Raw genomic sequence first — 21659 nt, 5'->3', positions numbered from 1 at the left:
CCATACTGAAATAATTTTTCTCTGTTCATTTGCACGTTGGCTCTTGATAACCATAATCACTTCGACTTATTGAGTACTTACTATGCACCAGTGTAGTAGTTGAATAGTGTCCCTCCAAAATTCATGTCCACTCAGAGCCTTAGAAGGTATAACCTTATTTCGAAATCGGGTCATTGCAGATGTAATTAGTTAAGATAAGGTCATCCTGGAGTAGGGATGAGCCCTAAATTCAGTAACTGTTGTCCTTATAAGAAGGCCATGTGAAGACAAAGAGACACACAAGGAGAAGGCCATGTGACAAGGGAGCAGGGATTGAAGTGGTGCAGCTACAAATCAAGGACTCCCAAGGATTGCCGGCAACCACCAGAAGCTAGGAAGGGAAAGGAAGATTCCTCCCTAGAGCCATCAGAGAGCACATGGCACCACGACACCTTGAACTTGAAGTTCTTGCCTCCAGAACTATGAGAGAACAGATTTCTGGTGCTTTAAGACACCCAGCCCTAGCAAACAAATACAATGAGTCATACTGTGCATATCTTATTTCTCATTTCTACTTTCACAAAAACGCTTCAAATTAAATATGATAAGCTAGCTCCTTTGATTACTGAGTGTGACAGCCAGTGAAGCTTCACCAAGGATATGAAGCCAGTCTCCAGAGGCTGTGCTCTGTCCATTGGTCCTCCCTCTCTGGCCTCATTCTATCATGCACTGATCTCTGTTTGCAACTGCTTGTTCCTTGAAAGGCCGTAAGTGCAATCAGTGTCGGTTTCATGTCCTACAATTCTTCCATGTCTCTTTCAGTCCATGATGTTCAAGAAATACTTTGTGTATGAATTATTTCAAATTTCAGAGAATTAAAAATATAAGAGAAAAAAGTAAGTATTTGTTGGAGAAAACTTGACAGTGGCGCATGATCTCTAGAGAAAATCTGCCATTAATGTTTTCAAACTGTGAGTACTCTGACGATCCCTGTTCTCTGGGACCAGGTACCAATACAAACAGTATCTGTCACTGGAGGAAACGAGTGTCAGAAACAATGGGGCTGTCAAGTGACCAGTTATGTTGCTTCACAGTTACAAAGTTTAAAAAAGAATACTTTTTGCCCCATTTGTAGGGGTCTGCTCCATAAGTAGTGAGCCTCTCATTATCTGGGGTAAAAAGTATTTTTTTAAACATTTGTAACTGTTAAACAATAAAACCCACCTGACAGTAAGCACTCATTCTGCTATCTTAGGGAGCTGGTGAGGATGTCTTTGTCTGGGTGGCCACTGAGATCCACTTTAACACCAGCTTTTGGTGAGGTCACAGTTTTATATCTAAATGACACTCCCCAGAGTGAACCAACCTGTTGATCTCCTTGGTCCTCAGTTTCTGCAAGTATAAAATAGAGATTTTAATGGTGATGGGGTGATATCAGTCATAATCAGAAACAAAAACCTGAGATTTTTAAGTTATCTAAAAATCAAGAGGATGTCTCATCTTTCAGAGAAGCTCCTAACAATCTGTTGCATATTCCCAGTGGTATCACCTTTATCTGCTCATCTTCATTCATGTCAACTCCCTTTGGTTGCTCATCATCTTACTAAAATGGTAATTACATCAAAGACAATAAAGCACACTGGCCATGATCATACATTCTTCTGAAACGTTACCTGAATCTATCTCCACCTGAGAAAAACGAGCTGGTGAATATAAAAATCGGGAGTAGTCTTTTGGATAATCCAGGATTAAAAACTCTATGTATTCTTTTAAAAATATGCCTTTTCCCCCCGCAGTTCTTTATTTCCTTCTGACTTCTTGCTACCCTGTTTCTTACTCTGTATTTGATCATAGCCCCTTCCTTTCTTGTATGGATGATTTATACAGCTCAATATTTGCAAATGGAAGCTCTAGCACTCATCTTTTTAAAAAAATGTTTTACAAGGAAAATAAGTTGACCCATTAATTCAAAATTTATGGAGAATCTAGTCTGTGTTTAGCACAGGGCTTGGCGCACCTGACTTCTCGGAAGTGTTGTCCTGAGCCAGCACCATCCTTATCAGAATCTGAACCAGTCAGATGAACAGATATACTTGATGTTGCCTTTATCTTTTCTCTTGGTGGCTTACTAGCCACTCTTTTATCTTCATATAATTGAGGTTGGAAGGCAAAGTAATCCATTTCAAGCAGAAAATTAGCCAATTTCAGTTGCCTTTCTAATTCAGAAACAACTTTCCTTGAATGTTGTGCATGGGGTAAGGAGAGGGATGCTCCAATTAGCACACAGGCTTATTACATTAAAGTCCAATTATTATTACTAGTTTTTGCATTTTATTTTGTATCATCAGTACAATTCTGATTTAGAAAATCACATCCTAGGCCTGTGAAAGTCAGTTTATTTATTTTTTTCACCCTGCAGAGCTCTGTGGGTCTTTTTTTTTAAATGCCTTTAATAGGGGCACCTGGGTGGCTCAGTTGGTTAAGCGTCTGCCTTCGGCTCGGGTCATGGTCCCAGGGTCCTGGGATTGAGCCCCACGTCGGGCTTCCTGCTCGGCGGGGAGTCTGCTTCTCCCTCTCCCTCTGCCTGCCGCTCTGCCTACTTGTGCTGTCTCTCTATCTCTCTGTCAAATAAATAAATAAAATGTTTTAAAAAAATGCCTTTAATAACACGTGTCAAATCGAAGGAGAAGAATGGGTGATAACCTCACATTAGGGTTCTCAGACTTAAAAAGATTTTGAAAAGCGCAGAGCTAACAAGTATGAAAAATATATTTTTTTTTTGGCAGCTGTCAAGCACTAACTATAATTATCTGTTCTGTGCTTTATCTGGTATGACATAGAAGGAGAGCTTAAGAAGAAATGTGACAAATGGCACAGTTTTTATCACTTTACTAGAGGAATGATACAGACTGAGGAAGAGCTCTGAGTTGGACCAAATTATTTTCTGAAAATCTGGCAAAATTAGCCATCAGGCCCATCTGCCCTGACTGGGAAAAGATGGCATCTTGATAAAGCCGACAGGCTTTCCAGCCTGGCCCTCTGGGTCTCCGTGATTCCCGGGGGAGAATAAATTGGCGACAGCCCTCACAGACAAGGCCTCCCTCCTCCATCTGACTGCTGATGGAGAACACCAATGTTGTCTTTAAAAATCCATGCTCCCAACCTGACACACATCTATAAACACTTGGATTCTTTGACCCGCCACATCTACTTTTAAGAATTTATCTGACAGATAGACTCAAACAAGTATGCCCCAATACACACAGGAGGGTGTTCATTGCAGCACTGTTACCATATAAATGACTGGAATTGACCCATTCATCAAATGTCTGCTTTAGTCAATCACGGCACATGCTTATCATGAGTCACAATGTAGTGGTTAAAAATAAAGATGTAGATCTATAGGAAGGAAAACAGTAAAATACAGAACAGGACACATATTCTGATCTGATTTGTACAGAAAGTGAAAAGAATGGACAGATGTTCTTGTATGGGCATAAAACATTTCAAGAAGAATGTATCAAAGCAGGAGTTGACAGAGGTTAGCCTTTGGGGACTTGCGGGGGTTAGGGGTGGACTTATACTTTTCAGCTTCTACCCTTTGCACAATGGGAACTGACATGCAGAAAACAGCACGGTGGGGAAGAGCCCAGCTGCCTGAGTTCCTGCTCTCTTCCTAGCCGAGTAACTTCTGGCAGGCTAATCTCTCCGTGGTAGGCACTGGGAATGTAGAAATGATTAAAACGTGCAAGAATGCCGGCCCTCACAGAGTTTACATTCTAGTCAGAAAATATGGACAATTAAAAAGTGTGTGTGTACACATATGTATGTATGTAAAATATATGCCCGAGGGCAGAGGGTGCTGCGGAAGAGAGTGGAGCAGGCAAGAGGAGAGGGATGGGGTACAATGGAGGCAGCTGTTAATAGTACCTACCTCATAGAGTTCTTATAAGGACCAGATGGGTTCCTGCCTGTAGGTCACTTGGGGCACTCAATAAATGTGAGTTATTATTACACACCTATATCACCTTATAATGTAAAAATAAATAATAATTTTTATACAAACCCATGCCCCCCGGGGACTTCTGTTTAAGATCTCATATCTTCCTTTAATAGTTTTGAAACCTCAAAATGGGGATGTACATTTCTCATTTTGCAATTGTAAAATTATGTTGTCTGGCCACACTGGCCTTCTCTCTGTGTCCTAAGCACAGACTCTTTCCTGCCTGCCAAACTTCTCCACAGCCTTCATTCCGCTCGCCGCTTAAACCCACTCCTCAGAGAGGCTGGCTCTCACCTTCCCGATCTACCATCTAGGGCAGATCTACGATCTACAATTAGGGCTCCTTGTCATATCTTTTGCTTTTCTTTCATACCATTAACCAAATTTGTAAGTCAACTACATTGGTTATTTGGAAGTATCAAGTCTGCTTTCCAAGCCCAGTTCCTCCCCAGGGCCAGAGTCTACCCGGGGAAACGTGAAAGAGAGGAGAGGGTTGCTGGATGCAGTGTGGCCAAGAGCGGAGTTTTCACTCCCAGCTGGTGGAGGGAGAAGCAGCTGAGAAGCAACTCAGATTGCAAGCAAACAAGATTAATGTATAGAGGGGCGCCTGGGTGGCTCAGTCGTTAAGCGTCTGCCTTCGGCTCAGGTCATGATCCCAGGGTCCTGGGATCGAGCCCCGCATCAGGCTCCATGCTCCGCGGGAAGCCTGCTTCTCTCTCTCCCACTCCCTCTGCTTGTGTTCCCTCTCTCGCTGTGTCTCTCTCTGTCAAATAAATAAATAAAATCTTTAAAAAAAAGATTGATGTATAGGGATTTGTTTGTATTGTTTGCTATAGAAGGAGCAAGATTCTGTCTCTCAGTTGCAGTAATAGCTTCCAGAAATGCTCTGAGGTCACTTGGGAGCTCTAGGTGGGGTCCTTCTTGAAACAGGAAGGGTCCTTCAGCTATGGACCAAGCAAAAACAGAGGTGTGTGTGTGTGTGTGTGTGTGTTGCCTACTGATTTGTCAAGTTTGAAAGGACTGACAGTTTTGCCAGAGATATGAGAAAAGGTGAGGACATGCTTAAGGAGTTAACGGGATAACAATTGAGCAAATGTTTACAAATATATATGCAAAAGCATTCATTTCAGTACCGTTGATAGTAATAGGATTTAGAAGTCTTCTGAATTGGTTGGTTGAATAGATTATATTATACATGCTACAGAACTCTATGTAGCCTTAAAAATGATGAAGTTAGACCTATATTTATTAGCAGAGGTGTCTCTTGCAAATTATTGCATGAAAAAAATATGTTATGACACAGCATGTGTGATATGATCCCATTTATGGAGAATTGTATATTCATAGCTATACATTTATGTGTAGAAGTATAGAAAGTCCGTAAGTATAGAAAGAAGTCTGGAAATATGCAACAGTGTTTATAGTGATTTTAGCCAGTTATGAAATATTGGGTAAGTTTTGCATCCTTGTTCGCATTCTATACTTCCTGATATTCTAGAATAAGAATGTGCCATTGTTACACAAATAATAAAGCTATTTAAAAATAGTATTCAATAGGCTAAAAGGGAATAAGGTAATCTAGAGTTCAGTCCCATTCCTAAGTTTTCAGAAAGCAGATCATAAAACAGTAACAAGCACAACATTTATTAAGCACTAACTCTACACTGCATTTTGCAAAGCACCGGAAGCATTATTTTGCTTAACCCTCCCACCAATCCATAAAAGATATAAACTAGATTATCCCCATTTTCCAAATGAAAAAACTGAGACAAAGGCGGATGAGCATCCTGCCCAAGACAATGCAGTTGAAATGGTTGCTCGGATTAAACCACAGGTGACAAACTTGAACAGCTGTCACCACCAAGCCAACACCGGCCCATAGAAACATAATGCGAGCCACATACAAGATTTTTAAATTACCAGGAGGCACATTTGAAAAAGTATAGAGACACAGGTGAAATCAAATTTTTTCAGGTGAAATTAATTTTAACAATACATTTCAACATACCTTCAGCATGCAATATTATTGAGATATTTTGCATTCATTTTTCTGTACTGAGTCTTCCAAATCCAGTATGTGTGTTACACTTTACCGCATCGCTCAATTCAGATGCTAAATTTTCATCAAAAATACTTGGTCTCTATTTAGATTTCATAAAATTTCTGGTTAAGAAAGTAGATGGGGACGCCTGGGTGGCACAGTGGGTTAAGCAACGGACTGTAGATTTCAGCTCAGGCTGTGATCTCAGGGTGGTGAGAATAAGCCCGGAGAGCTCCACTCTCAACGGGGAATCTGCCTCCCTCCCTCTCCCTCTGCCCCTCCCCCCACTTGCACCCTCTCTCTCCAAAATAAATAAATCTAAAAAAAAAAAAGAAAGAAAGTAGAGGCACATACCCAAGTAGTTCCAAACACAGCTAACAATTTTTCAATGACTTAGTTGAGTGTGCATTTTAGCTTTAACTTTTAATTAAAATTAAATAAAATTAAAAATCCATTTCCTTGGGGCACTTGGTGGCTCAGTCCGTTAAGTATCTGCCTTTAAGCTCAGGTAGTGATCTCAGGGTCCTGGGACCCAGCCCCGCATCGGGCTCCCTGCTCGTCGGGGAGTCTGCTTCTCCCTCTGTGTTCTCTCTCTCTCTCAAATAAATAAATAAAATCTTTTTTAAAAAATCCATTTCCTCAGCTGTACTAGCTGCATTTTTATTGCTTGGTAGCCACACGGGGCTTGTGGCTACCGTATCCAGATAGTACAACTCCAGACCCTTAACGGCTATGCTCTCTTTCCCTCTCTTTGCCAAATTTTACCAGCTTTGTTCTCAGAATATCTTTCACATCTCCTCTTTTTTCCTTTCCAACATTTTTACCCCTGTTAAATTCTTACTAATTTTTTACTACTATAAGACCATGATAATTATAGTTCCACTAAAAATCTGGAACAGGGGCGCCTGGGTGGCTCAGTTGGTTAGGCAACTGCCTTCGGCTCAGGTCATGATCCTGGAGTCGTGCGATCGAGTCCCGCATCGGGCTCCCTGCTCAGCGGGGAGTCTGCTTCTCCCTCTGACCCTCCCCCCCTCATGTGCTCTCTCTCATTCTCTCTCTCTCAAATAAATAAATAAAATCTTTAAAAAAAAAAAAACTGGAACAGCTAACATTTATTGAGTACTTACTATGCACCAGGAACTATTCTAAGCACTTTACATGTATTAACTCACTTACTGTCATAATATAGTAATCAATTAAGTGGACTTTATTAATATTCCCATCACAATGATGAAGAAGTTGAGGCGTGAGGAGATTAAATAACTTCCCCAAGTCATGCCATTACTGAGTGAAGAAGCTGGAAATTGAACCCACCCCACCCAGTATATTCAGACCCCACGCTCTGTACCTCTACTCTGTCTCCCTCTCACAAATACATGCCTAAAATTGATAGTTTGAATGCTAGGCGTATAGGTGATTTTTATTCTCTTATTATTATTCATCTATTTTTTCTCAAGTTTTCTGCAAATGAAATGTGTCATCTTTACAATTTTTGAAGTTTTTCTTTCTTTTTTTTTAAGATTTTTATTTATTTATTTGAGAGAGAAAGAGCAAGTGAGAGCACAAGCGGGGCGGGGGTGGGCAGACAGAGAAAGAGAGAAGCAGACTCCCCACTGAGCACAGAGCCTGACGTGGCCTCAATTCCCACAGCCCCAAGATCATGACCTGAGCCAAAGTCAGACACCCAACTGACTGAGTCACCCAGGTGCCCTTAAAGTTTTTCTTTTAAAGTAAGGCAGATTGGGGCACTTGAGTAGCTTAGTCAGTTGAGCAACTGACTCATGATTTCAGCTCAGGTCATGATCTCAGAATTGTGAGATTGAGCCCTGCACTAGGTTCCGCACTCAGCGTGGAGTCTGCTTGAGATTCTCCCCCTCTCCTTCTGCCCCACGCCCCCACTCTCTCTCTCTCAAATAAATAAATAAAATCTTTAAAAAAAAAGATTTTATTTATTTATTTGAGAGAGAGAGAATGAGAGACAGAGAGCACGAGAGGGAAGAGGGCAGAGGGAGAAGCAGACCCCCTGCTGAGCAGGGAGCCCGATGTGGGACTCAATCCCGGGACTCCAGGATCATGACCTGAGCCGAAGGCAGTCGCTTAACCAACTGAGCCACCCTGGCGCCCAATAAATAAAATCTTTTAAAAAATAAAATAAGGTAAGGTAGATAATGATCAGTCTGGTTCAGTTTTAGTATACTCCTACCTTGAGACAGGAGAATAGACAAAATGACTTCCCAAATGTCTTCAGATCTCAAAAATCTATTACTCCTTAGCCCCCTCTTCTATCAACCAAAACCAGTACATCTTGTAACCCTACAAGAGTACTTAGTGAGAGACACCTGGGTGGCTCAGTTGGTTAAGCATCTGCCTTCGGCTCAGGTCATGATCCCAGGGTCCTGGGATAGAGGCCCCAGGAGGGCTCCCTGCTCAGCGGGGAGTCTGCTTCTCCCTCTCCTTCTGCCCCTCCCCCCACTTGTTCTCTCTCTCTTTCTCAAATAAATAAATAATCTTAAAAAAAAAAAAAGAGTACTTCATGACAAAAAGAGACTTTCAATTTCCCCTCTCCACCAAATATGGCAGGATGTTTTAAACATCCAACCTTGGTGATTCCCAACCAAAGGAGTCACTTCAAATCTTTTTTTTTTTTTAAGTTTTTAAATTTTTATTTAAGTAAGCTTTACACCCAATGTGGGGCTCAAACTAACGACCCCAAGATCAAGAATCGCACGCTCCTCTGAGCAGCCAGGTGCCCCAAGTCACTTTGTTTTTTAATTTTTTTAAAGATGTATTTATTTATTTTAGACAGCGCGAGAGAGCAGGGGGAGGGGCAAAGGGTGAGGGAGAGAATCTCAAGCAGACTCCCCGCTGAGTGTGGATCCAGATGCAGGGGCTCAATCCCACAACCCTGAGATCATGACCAAGCGGAAACCAAGAGCCGGAAGCTCAACCGACTGAGCCTCCCAGATGCCCCCCTGCAGTCACTTTAAATCCTAGACTTTTGGTGAAATATTTCATGAAAGCTCAGGGGTCCTGAATGTTTTCTAGATCTACTCATTTCCCTGTGGAGTTCAAACCTTGAATAATGAGTTAGAAGCAAATACAGGAGGAAACATAAAAGCCCCGAAGCTATGATCATGCTATAAAGTATCATGCCGGGATCTCAGGACTTTCTCCCTCCTGGTAGAGGGGCTGATCCCAGAACTGTGAAAGGCCATCACTCTGCTCCTAAAGCTATTCTTTCTGCATCTCCCACACCCACTCGAAAACCCTAACCAAAACCCTTGGCTTGCCCCTCTCCTTCACCCTACACTTACAGTCAGTTGCCAAACCCTCTAACCCCTACCTTCAGCGTATTTTTCATATCTACACCTCTCCACGTGTCCCACTGCCACCAGCCAGTACAGTCCCTCTGCAAGCCTCCTCCTTGACTGGTCTCCTTGACCCCATCTCCTCTCCCTCTCTCACCTTCCAGCCTTCCTCAACCATGTTTACTTTTTCATTCATGCTAATCCACTCTGAGCAGGCCGCTATCTCTGCCAGAAATCCTTTAGGGATTCTCCACTTCGGATTTCTAAATTTCCAGCCTTGATTTCTATTGTCCCCCACACCTACTCCACATTCCAACCTTATCTCCTATTGTACTCACACCTACTTCACATTTCAGCTGCCGGGTCTACTTGCAATTCCCAGGGTCCCTTGCATTTTCCTTGTGGAACTTTCTGCAGGCTCCCCCCCTCTATCTAATCCATCTCCGCCCATTGCAGTCCTACTGATTATTCCAGAACTAGGTCAAGCGCCAACTGTTCAAATATGTTTTCTTCCTCTCCTATTCAATTCTGTATTGCCATTTCTGCATTGCTTACCATATGTTAACTCTGTGTTATCATTTATATATCCTTATTTGTGTACTTACTTTTTCTGCCTACCAGTATTTCTTAAACACCTGTAATATGTCAAGGGTATGCACTAGGCACTTTGCATGTGTTATCTCACTTAATTTAATCCTCACAACAGCCTTGTAAGAGTAAGAATAATAATGAGTATTACCATCCCCATTTTACAGATCAGGCACCTGAGGCTGCAAGAAGCCAATTAACTTGTTCGAAGTAGCATCCTTACTAAGTGGCAATCATCACTCACTCATCCCATTTTATTACAATCCATGTATGCCAGATTCCCAAGCCCTATGGACTTTTCAGTATAGACTGGGAAGTCCCTTTGGGGGCAATTAGCTGTGGAGCCTCAGGACAAGGCAGATCTGTTAAAGAAGGTTTTCTGCTCCTCTCTCATTTGATGTATATTCATTGTGCTATAGGAAATGCTCCTTTGGCTCTCAGTCAGCCTCTGGCCCAGGCTAGCACAAAGCTAAAGAAATGATTCATGAAAACAAATACCATACAGGATGCTTAGTTCCACTGGTGACCTTGATTATTGTAAAATTGTGAAAGCGAAGGCATGCCACACCCCAGCACAGGTTTAGCAATCTAGAACTCCCTGTTCTCTGCCACCTCAGTTTAGGCCTCATGTTAAAACTTTTTTTTTTTTCCTGATTAGATCCAGAGGGGTACCTCAGATTTCAGAAACAAGGCTGGAACAGCATTGTTGTCAAATCAGATTGACCTGGTGAGAGTCCCTGCCAATAATACCCAACATGGACTCACAAGAAATTCATATGAAGATTAAGAATAGAGAAGGGTTAGTCTACCCTGAATTGATTTTTCACCATTTAGGGTTGGAAGCCCCCAACCTTGTTGAGTCGGTTCATACTGCCAAATGAAGACTATTGTAACAATGGGTTTATTCTTTTCCTTATTATTTGGAGTCAAGGGTGTCCAGCAGCCACTGTTTGCTCAAGGAGAGTCTAAACAGGACTTGCTGATGCCTGTGGCCAATGAGCATGACTCCTAAGCCACTTTGACTCTGGCATGGGGTATGGATCTAATGGTAAGGAAGCTGAACAAGAAAGGGGGTTAGGTAACTAATTTGTGTTTGCTTTTGTGTTTTGTGTGTGTGTGTGTGTGTGTGTTTTAATTTCCTCTTTCAATACTCAAAGCAATCCTTTTTAGGTAGATGTTATTGAAACACCCATTGTGCAGATCCAAAAACTGTGTGGTAAATAACAGGCAGGGACTAGAACCCTGTTATGTTGAGTTGCACAGATTTCCACTGCCCTAAGCTCATGCTCTGCAGTAAGATCTTTTGCTTAGGCAAATGTCAGCCATTTAAAAAGGACTAAATGCAAAATTTGTGCCCAGGTTAGAGTTCTCAAGCATCAGTATTCTTCCTTCCCTCCAAACCAAGATGATACAAAGTATTTAATTTCTTAAATGTCTCACATTTTCCAGAGTTGACAAGATCTCACCAAGAAGCAGTAGTGGAACTGTAAGATTCTTACCTTCCACTCAGGAGACTCCCATGTTGGATTCTTAGGCAAGGGCGCTTGCTTGAACTAGGTATCTCAGTTGGTTAGGCCACACACCACCAAGGCCAGTAAGCCACAGTCACTGAGAAGATCATCCCCTTCCTAGCCATCTTTAAAACAGGTGATAAAGGAGCGCCTGTGTAGCTCAGTTGGTTAAGCATCTGCTTTTGGCTCAGGTCATGATCTCAGCGTCCTGGGATCGAGCCCATGGCAGGCTCCCTGCTCAGCAGGGAGTCTGCTACTCCCTCTCCCACTGCCCCTCCACCTGCTCTTGTGCGTGTGCACTCTTTCTCAAATAAATAAATAAAATCTTAAAAAAAAAACCAGTTCATAAAGTGGCTGAGTGGAAATGTAGACGGTCCAGGGCAGGTCATCATTGGAACTGATAAAAAGTTATCAAAAGTGCCACTGACTGGGATCACTTGTGTCATATTCATGAATAAAGTAAAAACTTATCTCTCTTTCCCCTCACCCTTCACTTCTTCATGATCTGTTATGTTGTAGACAGTCTAATGGATAGAGCACCTTCATAATAACATAGTTCCTTGTGAGAGGGGGTTGTTGTTACTAATCAGTGAACACTGACAACTTACAAAAAGTATTTCAATCTCTCAAAACCCTAGCCCAGTATGACACTGGAGATCCTTTTTACAGGGCTAGACTCTTGGTGTATTATGAAATCTTTCACATCTCACAGAGATAACAGAACAACTCTTATTTTAGTATATGTGCTGCCGAAGCGAGCACCAGAACAACTCTTATTATTTTACCTTCCCCAATGCAGTTCTTGTATTTTGTTGCTGCCTCCGCCATATGGTTAAAAAAGGTTACCAGAGAACAACCAAATAATGTTATTTCAACACTATAGAAACTACTGAGTTTTGTTACTCCTTAATACCTTTGTGTCTCCCTCCAAAAAGAATGCTCAAAGAATTTTCATTTGGAAGACATTCACTACGTATTGTGTGAATTGTGTTGGCAACCTTTTCGAAACACCTTGAAAAAGACTCATGACATATGTCAGCAGAAGTCCAGAGAAGGAAAGTAGAGACTGGCGGAAAGCGAGATATTACAGACTCCAAGTCTGGTCAGAGGGGTTGTGGGCTGTCAGGTACACTAAACAAAGCGCACTGGGGGAGGCAAAGCACTTAGCAGCCCGCAAGGTAACTGGATGTTTAACAAGGAGGGGGAGAGAGAGGTGATGCGTTCCTTCAGTCCCCCTGGCATATTTCCCACCTTCACACTCTTTTTTTGAAACCATGATAAAACCACAAGGATTCCCACTTTGCTGCCCTACTTTCCTCTGGCCTTCCTAACTCCTTTCTTACCCCGTTTTCCCCTCTCGCTTTCTGATTTGCCCCTCTGTACATAATCTTTTATTTTCAGCTACTTTTAAGGTAATTCCATTGCAGCAGGAAGACAACCCAAGTCTTCTTCCTTCATTCCCGAGCCCCGGGACCCAGGTGCCTCCTGGGCTCCTTGGAGCTGGGACCTTCCCCTCTGAGCTCAGCAGCCCAGGCTGTGCGGATGATCTGTTTCGTGAGTCCTCCAGTGCGCTGGCCTCCCCATGACGCCAGTCTGCTCCTCTTCCCGCCCCCCCCCCATAACGCCTCATCCCCGAAGAAACCTAAACTCCGTGGCCTCTGAAACTGTCTGTGCCTGGGTTCCCAAGATCTCCGCCAGGATCCAAGATTTCTCTGACCAAAGTGGGGCGGGCCGGGGAAGACAGTACCTCTTTGCAGGCGTGAAGCTCCGGTCCCGCTCCCTGGGTCACCTGAAAGGCGGTCCCAACCCAGAGCAGCAGCCGCAGAAGCCGGAGTGTGCGCCGCTCAGTTCGTCCCCTGCCTCGGGCAGAGGGATGGAGGCTGCGCCCCGGCTCAGCCATAGCGTCGTCCTGAGCGAGCGCCAGCAGCGGCTCAGGTGCTGCGGCCGCGGCTACTGCTGGCAGAAGGCGGAAAAAAAGGGGAGGGAGGTTCACAGGGGGAGGATGCAAGGGGCTGGGCTCGCTTCAGTCACCTCCCTGCGGCTACGCCAAGGCCGCCCATCCTTCCTCCTCCCTCCTTCTCCTTCCTCTTCTCCTCCTACCCACGTCGCCTTGGCAACCGCCTCCTCTTTCCCTCCGCGCGGATGGGTCAGGGACCACGCGCGCCTCTGCCGCTTACCTGCCGGTCGCCATGGCAGCCGCAGCCGCTGACGCGCGCCGCGTGTAACTGCGCGCGCCCGGGGTCTGCAACCGGCCCAACAGGCGGGCACAGGGGTCGTGTAAAGAACGCAGTAGAAACATCCTCCAAGCCAACGCCACCAAATTCACGTTTTCCATTGCTCTTTCGGGTCATGGGCCATTTGTGAGCATCTCTAATTTTGCAGGCGTGGCGTTCGACAATACTTATTTAGCACCTCCTTTGTGCGCAGCGATAGAAGGAAGATTGAGACGCCGTCTCACCTCCAGAAGTTATAGCCTGGAAGAGTGGCCCCGGTAGATGTTACCTACTGCAACAGCCGCTTCTGGAGATCTTACTTCCATCCCGCCAAATCCACCCGTGCCTTTACAAACGGCTCTATGCGAAGCCTTAAGACTGGCATAGTTAAACCGAGTTTAGGCAAGGAGGGTTTGCGTTAGCCTGCAATTTTCCAAGCACGACACCTGGGCTCTTCCGTCTCTTAACATCCTCATTCTCTCGTTGCTTTGAAAAATTCTTTCGTTAGATGCGAGGGAGAAGGAAATTCCTGGGCCATCTTTTAGGACTTCTTTACTCAGCTGAAGTCTTTTGCAGAAGTCCTGTACGCCGGGAGGCCGACGTTTTTCAACTAAGGCTCCCAAGGGCAAATGCCGGGCTCCCTGGTACGCTCGATAGCGCTTTCCCCTCTGCGTTCCCCGGAGCTTCCTTCCGAGGGGTCTCCCGCGCTGGACCGCCAGGTGGCGCCCTTCTCGAAGGGAATCCACCTCAGTCACAGATGGCGGGAGAGTTGCCGGGCAACCGAAACTGGGCGTTCCAAACAATTGGGACCCGGGATCCTTCGCGTGCGTTGTGTGCGGCTGCGCGGGTTTCCCATCCCTCACACCAGCGGCTCACTCCGCATTTTACCATGCCTTTCACCCGAGACCCCTTCCAGCACCCTACGTTGGATAACGATGATACCTTCCTGGGAAAACTCCGGGCTTCCAAGGTACTGTGCTTTCTGGCGTAGATTCCCACCAAGGTCGATGGCACTCTTCTTTCTGTTGGCGTGATGGGCAGAGATGGTAACTTAAAGCACTCTGGTGAGGACACTGACTCAGGTACCGGAGAAGTTTGTTTTCTGGCTGCCTCCTTGGCTCCATATTCAGATCCGCTAACGTTTCAGAGATGCTTTTGAGGAGAGGGAAGTTGAGCTCTAGCCCAGAGGAACAAGGGGCTCTCGCTGCGCAAAGCGATGCTTGGTATAATGTGGATTAATCAGGCCCAGGTCCCACCAAGCCACCCTTTGCCCTGTTTGGAAATCTGTTCTCTGAAAAGATATGAGATATGGAATGAGAGAGAATGGTCTGGAAGCCACCTGATCATGCTTTATACATCTGCCCTCACACCACCTCTGTCTTTTGGTTAATGCTGGAATGTGTTTTTGTATGTGTGTCAGCGATTTGAGGAATTTAGATGATCTTTTTTTTCTGGCAGAAGTATTTGGGATGCTTGAAATGGTGCAAAATAAGGTGAATTCAATAGTAATTGTGGCTTGATAAAAGAATCAAAGAGCTTCCTTTTGTTTATTCAACATTTATCATTTACTATATGCCGGGCACTCTGCCCAACATTGAGGATGTAGAGAGGAGTTAGATATGGCTCCTGCTTTAGAGAAACTCTAGTAGAAAAGCTGACAACAGTAGCAGCAAAAATGCTCGCACAATAGCATATGTGTTGTGACAGAGTTATACATCGTGTGTCAGGAGAACTGGGAGCTTAAAGGAAAGCTTCCCAGAGCAGGTGAGTTTTCACATCCGAATATGAGTTAGCTGAGCCAGGTGAGGGAGGAGGTGGAATGTGAGTTAGAAAGAAGGAAACAAGAGCCAGACATTCAAGGCACGGTGGCAGCAGGTGCACATACATGGAAAGGAGAGAAAGAGTGGCCTGTTTGGGGCCAAAGAGTCCAGAATGGCTGGAGCATCAATGTGAGATGGAGGAGGGGAGAGGCCAGAAGCTGGAGTCACCTTGTTGGGCTGGGTGTGCTGTGTACACCATGCTAGTGAGCTAGGATTCTATCCTGGAGATGCTGGGGGATCATGTCAGGATTTTAAGCACTAGAGTGACACAATCAATGGGTGTCTTAGAAAGCACAATGGCAGTAGATTGGATAGAACGGGAGTGGGGACAAGAGGAATCAGCAAGGAGGCAGGAGCCTCAGAGGGCAGCAATCTCCAGGAGAAATAATGGATCTAAAGCAGGGGATGGCAATGAGGGGTAGATGTGAAAAAGTTGCCAAGGGCAGGACTGATGAAACTTTGTGGCTGGATATGGGCCCAAGAGAAGGGACAAGTCTAGGATAGCTCCTAGGTTTCCGAGGGCTTGATTGATACCATTTACTGAATGGAGGCATCCAGGGGGAAGCAGGTTTGGGAGAAAGATGTTCAGATCAGTTATGTAGATGTTGCTTTTGTGGTGCCTGTGGGACACTGAAGTGGAGATGAGTAGCAGGCAACATGGTTGAGAGTTCTAGGTTGAAGATGTGTATCTGGAAGCCGCAGTATCCATGTGGTGGTCGAAGCCATAGGAAGGAATAAGCTCATCCAGTGAATGAGAATACGAAAAACAGAAACGAAACCCCTGGAGAATGCACTGTCTAAGGGGCAGAGGGAGAAAGTAGAGCTGACAAGGGAGCTGAGCAGTAACAGCTAGAGGCAGGAGGAAAACCAGGAGGAGCTGGACCCACAGAGCATGGAGAGAACATTTGAGAGAATCAGAATCATGGTGCCAGAAAATGCAGAGATCAAATAAGATCGGGTCTGGAAAAGATCCACCTAACCTAGCTTAAATAAAGATCATTGGTCACCAGCAAGAGAAGTTTCAGTGCTTGCTTGAGAAAGAGGCCAGACTGCAGTGGCTAAAGAGGGGACGGAAAGGGGGAAGAAATGAAGATAGTAAATGCTGACTCTTGAAGTCTAGTTCTGCAGGGAAGGTGATAGAGTGGTAGTGAGACAGTCATAAAGGAATGAGAGAGAAGCTGGGTATAGGGGATGGATGCCAGGATGGTGTCCGTCTCTGAAACACAGGGAAAGGCTAGGTTCAGGGAAGAAAGGTTATTCTTTTTATTAGTGCTTTTGAAGTGTAGTTGACATGCAGTGTTCTATTCATTTCAGGTGTACAGCATAGCGATTTGACAATCCTATACTCTGTTCACCACAGTAAGTGTAGTCAACAGCTGTCACCATACGTTATGACAGTAGTATTGGCTCTCTTCCCGATGCTGCATTTTTCATGCCTGTGACTAATTTATTTTATAATTGGAAGTTTGCCTCTCTTAATTTCTTCACCTATTTCACCCATCTCTCCACCCACCTTCCTTCTGGCAACCATTAGTTTGTCTTCTGCATTTATGGGTCTGTTTCTGCTTTTGTTTGTTTCATTTTGTTTTTCAAGGTTCCACATATAAGTGAAATAATATGGTATTGGTCTCTCTTTGTCTGACTTATTTCACTTAGCAAATACCCTCTAGCTCCATCCATGTGGTCGAAAATGGCAAGATTTTTCTTTTTTATGGCTGAGTAATATTCCATTGTGGATAGATAGATAGATAGATAGATAGATAGATAAATGAACGGGTAAAGAATGAAGCAATACATAGGTATATATAGATATCACATTTTCTTCATCCATTCATCTATCAATGGGCGCTTTTGTTGCTTCCATATCTTGGCTATTGTAAATAATCCTGCAGTAAATATAATGCATATATCTTTTTGAATTAGTGTTTTCATTTTCTTTGGGTAAATACCTAGTAGTGGAATTACTGGATTGTATGGCATTTCTATTTTTCATTTTTTCAGGAGCCTCTATACTGTTTTCCCCAATGGCTGCACCAATTTACACGCTCCCTTTTCTCCACATCCTCCCAGTACTTGTTATTTCTTGTTTTTTTTTTTTTTTAAAGATTTTATTTATTTATTTGAGACAGAGAGAATGAGAGACAGAGAGCATGAGAGGGAGGAGGGTCAGAGGGAGAAGCAGACTCCCTGCCGAGCAGGGAGCCCGATGCAGGACTCGATCCCGGGACTCCAGGATCATGACCTGAGCCGAAGGCAGTCGCCTAACCAACTGAGCCACCCAGGCGCCCTATTTCTTGTCTTTTTGATACTAGCCATTCTGACGGGTGTGAGGTGATACCTTATTGTTGTTTTGGTTTGCATTTCCCTGATGATCAGTGATGTTGAGCATCTTTTCATGTGTCTGTTGGCCATTTCTATGTCCTCTTTGGAAAAATGTCTATGCATTTTTTAATCAGATTGGTTTTTTTGGTGTTGTGTTTTATAAGTTCTTTATATATTTTGGATATTAATTCCTTATCAGATATATCATTTGAAAGTATCTTCTCCCATTCAGTAGGTTATATTTTCATTTTGTTGATGGCTTCCTTTGTGCAAAAACTTTTTATTTTGGTGTATTCCCAATAGTTTATTTTTGCTTTTGTTTCCCTTCCCTGAGGAGATATATCCATAAATATGTTGATAAGGCTAATGTCTAAGAAATTATTGCCTATGTTTTCTTTTAGGAACTTTATGGTTTCAGTTCTCACATTTAGGTCTTTAACCCATTTTCATTTTGTATTTGTGTATGGTGTAAGAAAGTGACCCAATTTCATTGTTTTGCATGAAGCTGCCCAGTTTTCCCAGCACCATTTATCAAAGAAACTGTCTTTTCCCCATTGTATATTCTTGTGTCCTTTTTCATAGATAAATTGACCATATAAGCATGGGTTTATTTCTGGGCTCTTTATCCTGTTCCACTGATCTATGTGTCTAATTTTGTGCCAGTACTATATTGGGTTTTTTTTTTTCCAGTTTATGTATTTGTTTTAGCAATCTCTATACCCAACGTAGGGCTCGAACTCATGACCCCAAAATCAAGAGTTGCATGCTCTCCCAACCAAGCCAGCCAGATGCCCCAAGTACTATATTGTTTTGATTACTATAGCTTTGTACTATATCTTGGAATCTGGGATTGTGGTACCTCTAGCTTTTTTCTTTCTCAAGGTTGCTTTGATATTCAAAGTCTTTTGTGGTTCCATAAATTTTAGGATTATTTTTTCTAGTCCTGTGAAAAATGCTGTTGGTGTTTTGTTGGGGATTGCATTGAATCTGTAGATTGCTTTGGGTAGTATGGACATTTTAACAATATTAATTCTTTCAATCCATGAGCATGATATATCTTTCCATTTGTGCTGTCTTCAATTTCTTTCATCAGTGTCTTATAATTTTCAGAGAATAGGTCTTTCACTGCCTTGGTTAAATTTATTCCTAGATATTTTATTATTTTTGGTGCAATTGTAAATGCAATTGTTTTCAACTTGTCTATCTGCTACTTTGTTATTGATATATAGAAACACAACAGATTTCTTTATATTAATTTTGTATTCTGCAACTTTAGGGAATTCATTTATTAGTTCTAATAGTTTTTTGGTAGTCTATAGGATTTTCTATATATAGTATCATGTCATGTGCAAATAGTGAGAGTTTTACTTCTTCCTTACCAATTTGTATGCCTTTATTCCTTTTTCTTGTCTGATTGCTGTAGCTAAGACTTCCAGTACTATGTTGAATAAAAGTGGTGATCATAGACATCCTTGTTTTGTTCCTGAACTTAGAAGAAAATCTTTCAGTTTTTCACCATTGAAATTGATGTTAGCTGTGGGTTCTCATGTTTACCTTTATTGTCTTGAGATACGTTCCCTCTAAACCACTTGTTGAGATTTTTTTAATAATAAACAGATGTTGTATTTTGTCAAATGCTTTTTCTGCATCTATTGAGATGATCATATGGTTTTTATCATTCCTCTTGTTAATGTGATGTATCACATTGATTTGTGAATACTGACCCACCCTTGCATTGCCGGAATAAATCCCACTTGATCATAGTGAATGATCCTTCAATGTATTATTTAATTTGATGTACTAATATTTTGTTGAAGATTTTTACATTTGTTGTTCATCAGGGATATTGGCTTGTAGTTTTCTTTCATTCATAGTGTCTGTCTGATTTTGGTATCAGGGTAATGCTGGCCTTGTAAAATTAATTTGGAAGTTTTCCTTCCTCTTCTATTTTTTGGAATAGTTTGAAAAGAATAGGTATTAACTCTTCTTTAAATGTTTGGTAGAATTCACTTGTGAAGCTATCTGGTCCTGCACTTTTGTTAGTTGGAAGTTTTTTTATTACCATTTCAATTTTGTTACTAGTAATTGGTCTGTTCAAATTTTCTATTTCTTCTTGATTTAGTTTTGGAAGATTCTATGTTTCCAGGAATTTACCATTTTTCTAGATTATCCAATTTGTTGGAATATAATTTTTCATAGTATTTTGTTATAATTCTTTGTGTTTCTGTGATGTTGGTTATTATTTCTCCTCCTTCATTTCTGATTTTATTTAAGTCTTTGCTCTTTCTCTCTTTTTCCTGATGGGTCTGGCTCAAGGTTTATCAATTTTTTGTTTTCCAAGAACCAGCTCTTGGTTTCATTTGGTTTCCTTGATCTGTATGTGTGTTTTAGTCTCTCATTTATTTCTGCTCAGATCTTTATTATTTCCTTCCTTCTACTAATTTTGTTGGTTCTTTGGTAGGCTTTGTTTGTTCTTTTTTTCTAGTTTCTTTAAGTATAAGATTAGATTGAGATTTTTCTTGTTTCTTGAGGTAGGCCTGTATCGCTATAAAATTCCCTCTTACAACTCTTTTTTTTTTTTTAAAGATTTTACTTATTTGTCAGAAAGAGAGAGAGAGACAGAGCACAAGAAGGGGGAGCAACAGGCAGAGGGAGAAGCAGGCTTCCTGCCCAATGCAGGAGTCGATCCCAGAACCCTGGGATCATGACCTGAGTCAAAGGCAGACGCTTAACTGACTGAGCCACCCAGGTGTCCCACAACTCTCAAAGACTTTGGACAGACAATTGTGTTTTCATTTTCATTTTCTCTATTTTTTTTATTTCCTCTGATTTCTTAGTTGACCCATTGGTTGCTTAGTAGCATGTTGTTTAGCCTCGTGTGTTTATGTTTTCCAGGGTTTTTTTCCCCTAATTGATTTCTAGTTTCATACCATTGTGGTTGGAAGAGTTGCTTGATGTGATTTCAGTCTTCTTACATTTATTGAGACTTGTTTTGTGGCCTGACATGTGATCTGTCCTGGAGAATGCTCCATGTGCTCTGGAAAAGAATGTGTAATCTAGTGCTTTGGATGGAATGTTGTGTGTGTGTGTGTGTGTATATATGTTGGGTCCATCTGACCTAACGCATCGTTCAAAGCCATCATTTCCTTGTTAGTTTTGTCTTGATGGTTTTGTTTTTTAAGATTTTTTTTTTTAAATGCGTTTCCTTTTTTTTTTTTTTGAAGATTTTATTTATTTGAGAGAGAGAATGAGAGAGAGAGAGAGAGCATGAGAGGGGGGAGGGTCAGAAGGAGAAGCAGACTCCCTGCTGAGCAGGGAGCCCGATGCGGGGCTCGATCCTGGGACTCCAGGATCATGACCTGAGCCGAAGGCAGTCGCTTAACCAACTGAGCCACCCAGGCGCCCCGTTTTTTAAGATTTTATTTATTTATGTGACACAGAGAGATATAGTGAAAGAGGGAACACAAACAGGGGGAGTGGGAGAGGGAGAAGCAGGTTTCCCGCTGAGCAGGGAGCCTGATGCGGGGCTCGATCCCAGCACCCTGGGATCATGACCTGAGCCGAAGTCAGACGCTTAATGACTGAGCCACCCAGGTACCCTGGATGGTTTATCCATTGATGTAAGTGGGTGTTAAAGTCCCCTAGTATTGGTGTATTACTGTCAGTTTCTTCCTTTATGTCTATTAATATTTGCTTTGCCTCGGTGATAGACATTGGGGAGGGTATGTGCTATGGTGAGCGCTGTGAATTGTGTAAGACTGTTGAATCACAGACCTGTACCTCAGAAACAAATAATACGTTATATTTAAAAAAACAAAAGAAGAATGGGGCGCCTGGGTGGCTCAGTTGGTTAAGCGACTGCCTTCGGCTCAGG

General features: G+C 42.7%; 2 protein-coding genes across 5 annotated transcripts in view; one reads left to right on the top strand and one right to left on the bottom strand.

Moving 5' to 3' along the window:
* ELAPOR1 (endosome-lysosome associated apoptosis and autophagy regulator 1) overlaps positions 1-14058 on the bottom strand; it is a 68931-nt gene extending 54873 nt beyond the window's left edge. For all 4 annotated transcript variants that reach the window (XM_081815593.1, XM_081815595.1, XM_081815594.1 and 1 more), the window contains exon 1: positions 13178-14058. In XM_081815593.1, coding sequence (XP_081671719.1) covers positions 13178-13330 — 153 coding nt within the window. In that variant the 5' untranslated portion in view covers positions 13331-14058. The remainder of the gene's footprint in view (positions 1-13177) is intronic.
* Positions 14059-14180: 122 nt separating this feature from the next.
* The window catches only part of CFAP276 (cilia and flagella associated protein 276), a 13972-nt gene continuing 6493 nt past the window's right edge, over positions 14181-21659 (top strand). Inside the window, exon 1 of the mRNA XM_006742052.3 lies at positions 14181-14613. Within this exon, the coding sequence (XP_006742115.2) occupies positions 14401-14613 (213 nt within the window). The 5' untranslated portion in view covers positions 14181-14400. The remainder of the gene's footprint in view (positions 14614-21659) is intronic.

Source organism: Leptonychotes weddellii, chromosome 4 (genome assembly GCF_054177405.1).
Source record: "Leptonychotes weddellii isolate Sample4059 chromosome 4, ASM5417740v2, whole genome shotgun sequence".
Classification (NCBI taxonomy): Eukaryota; Metazoa; Chordata; class Mammalia; order Carnivora; family Phocidae; genus Leptonychotes; species Leptonychotes weddellii.
The sequence above is the reverse complement of the archived record's forward strand: the minus strand, read 5'-3'. Positions and strand labels throughout refer to the sequence as shown.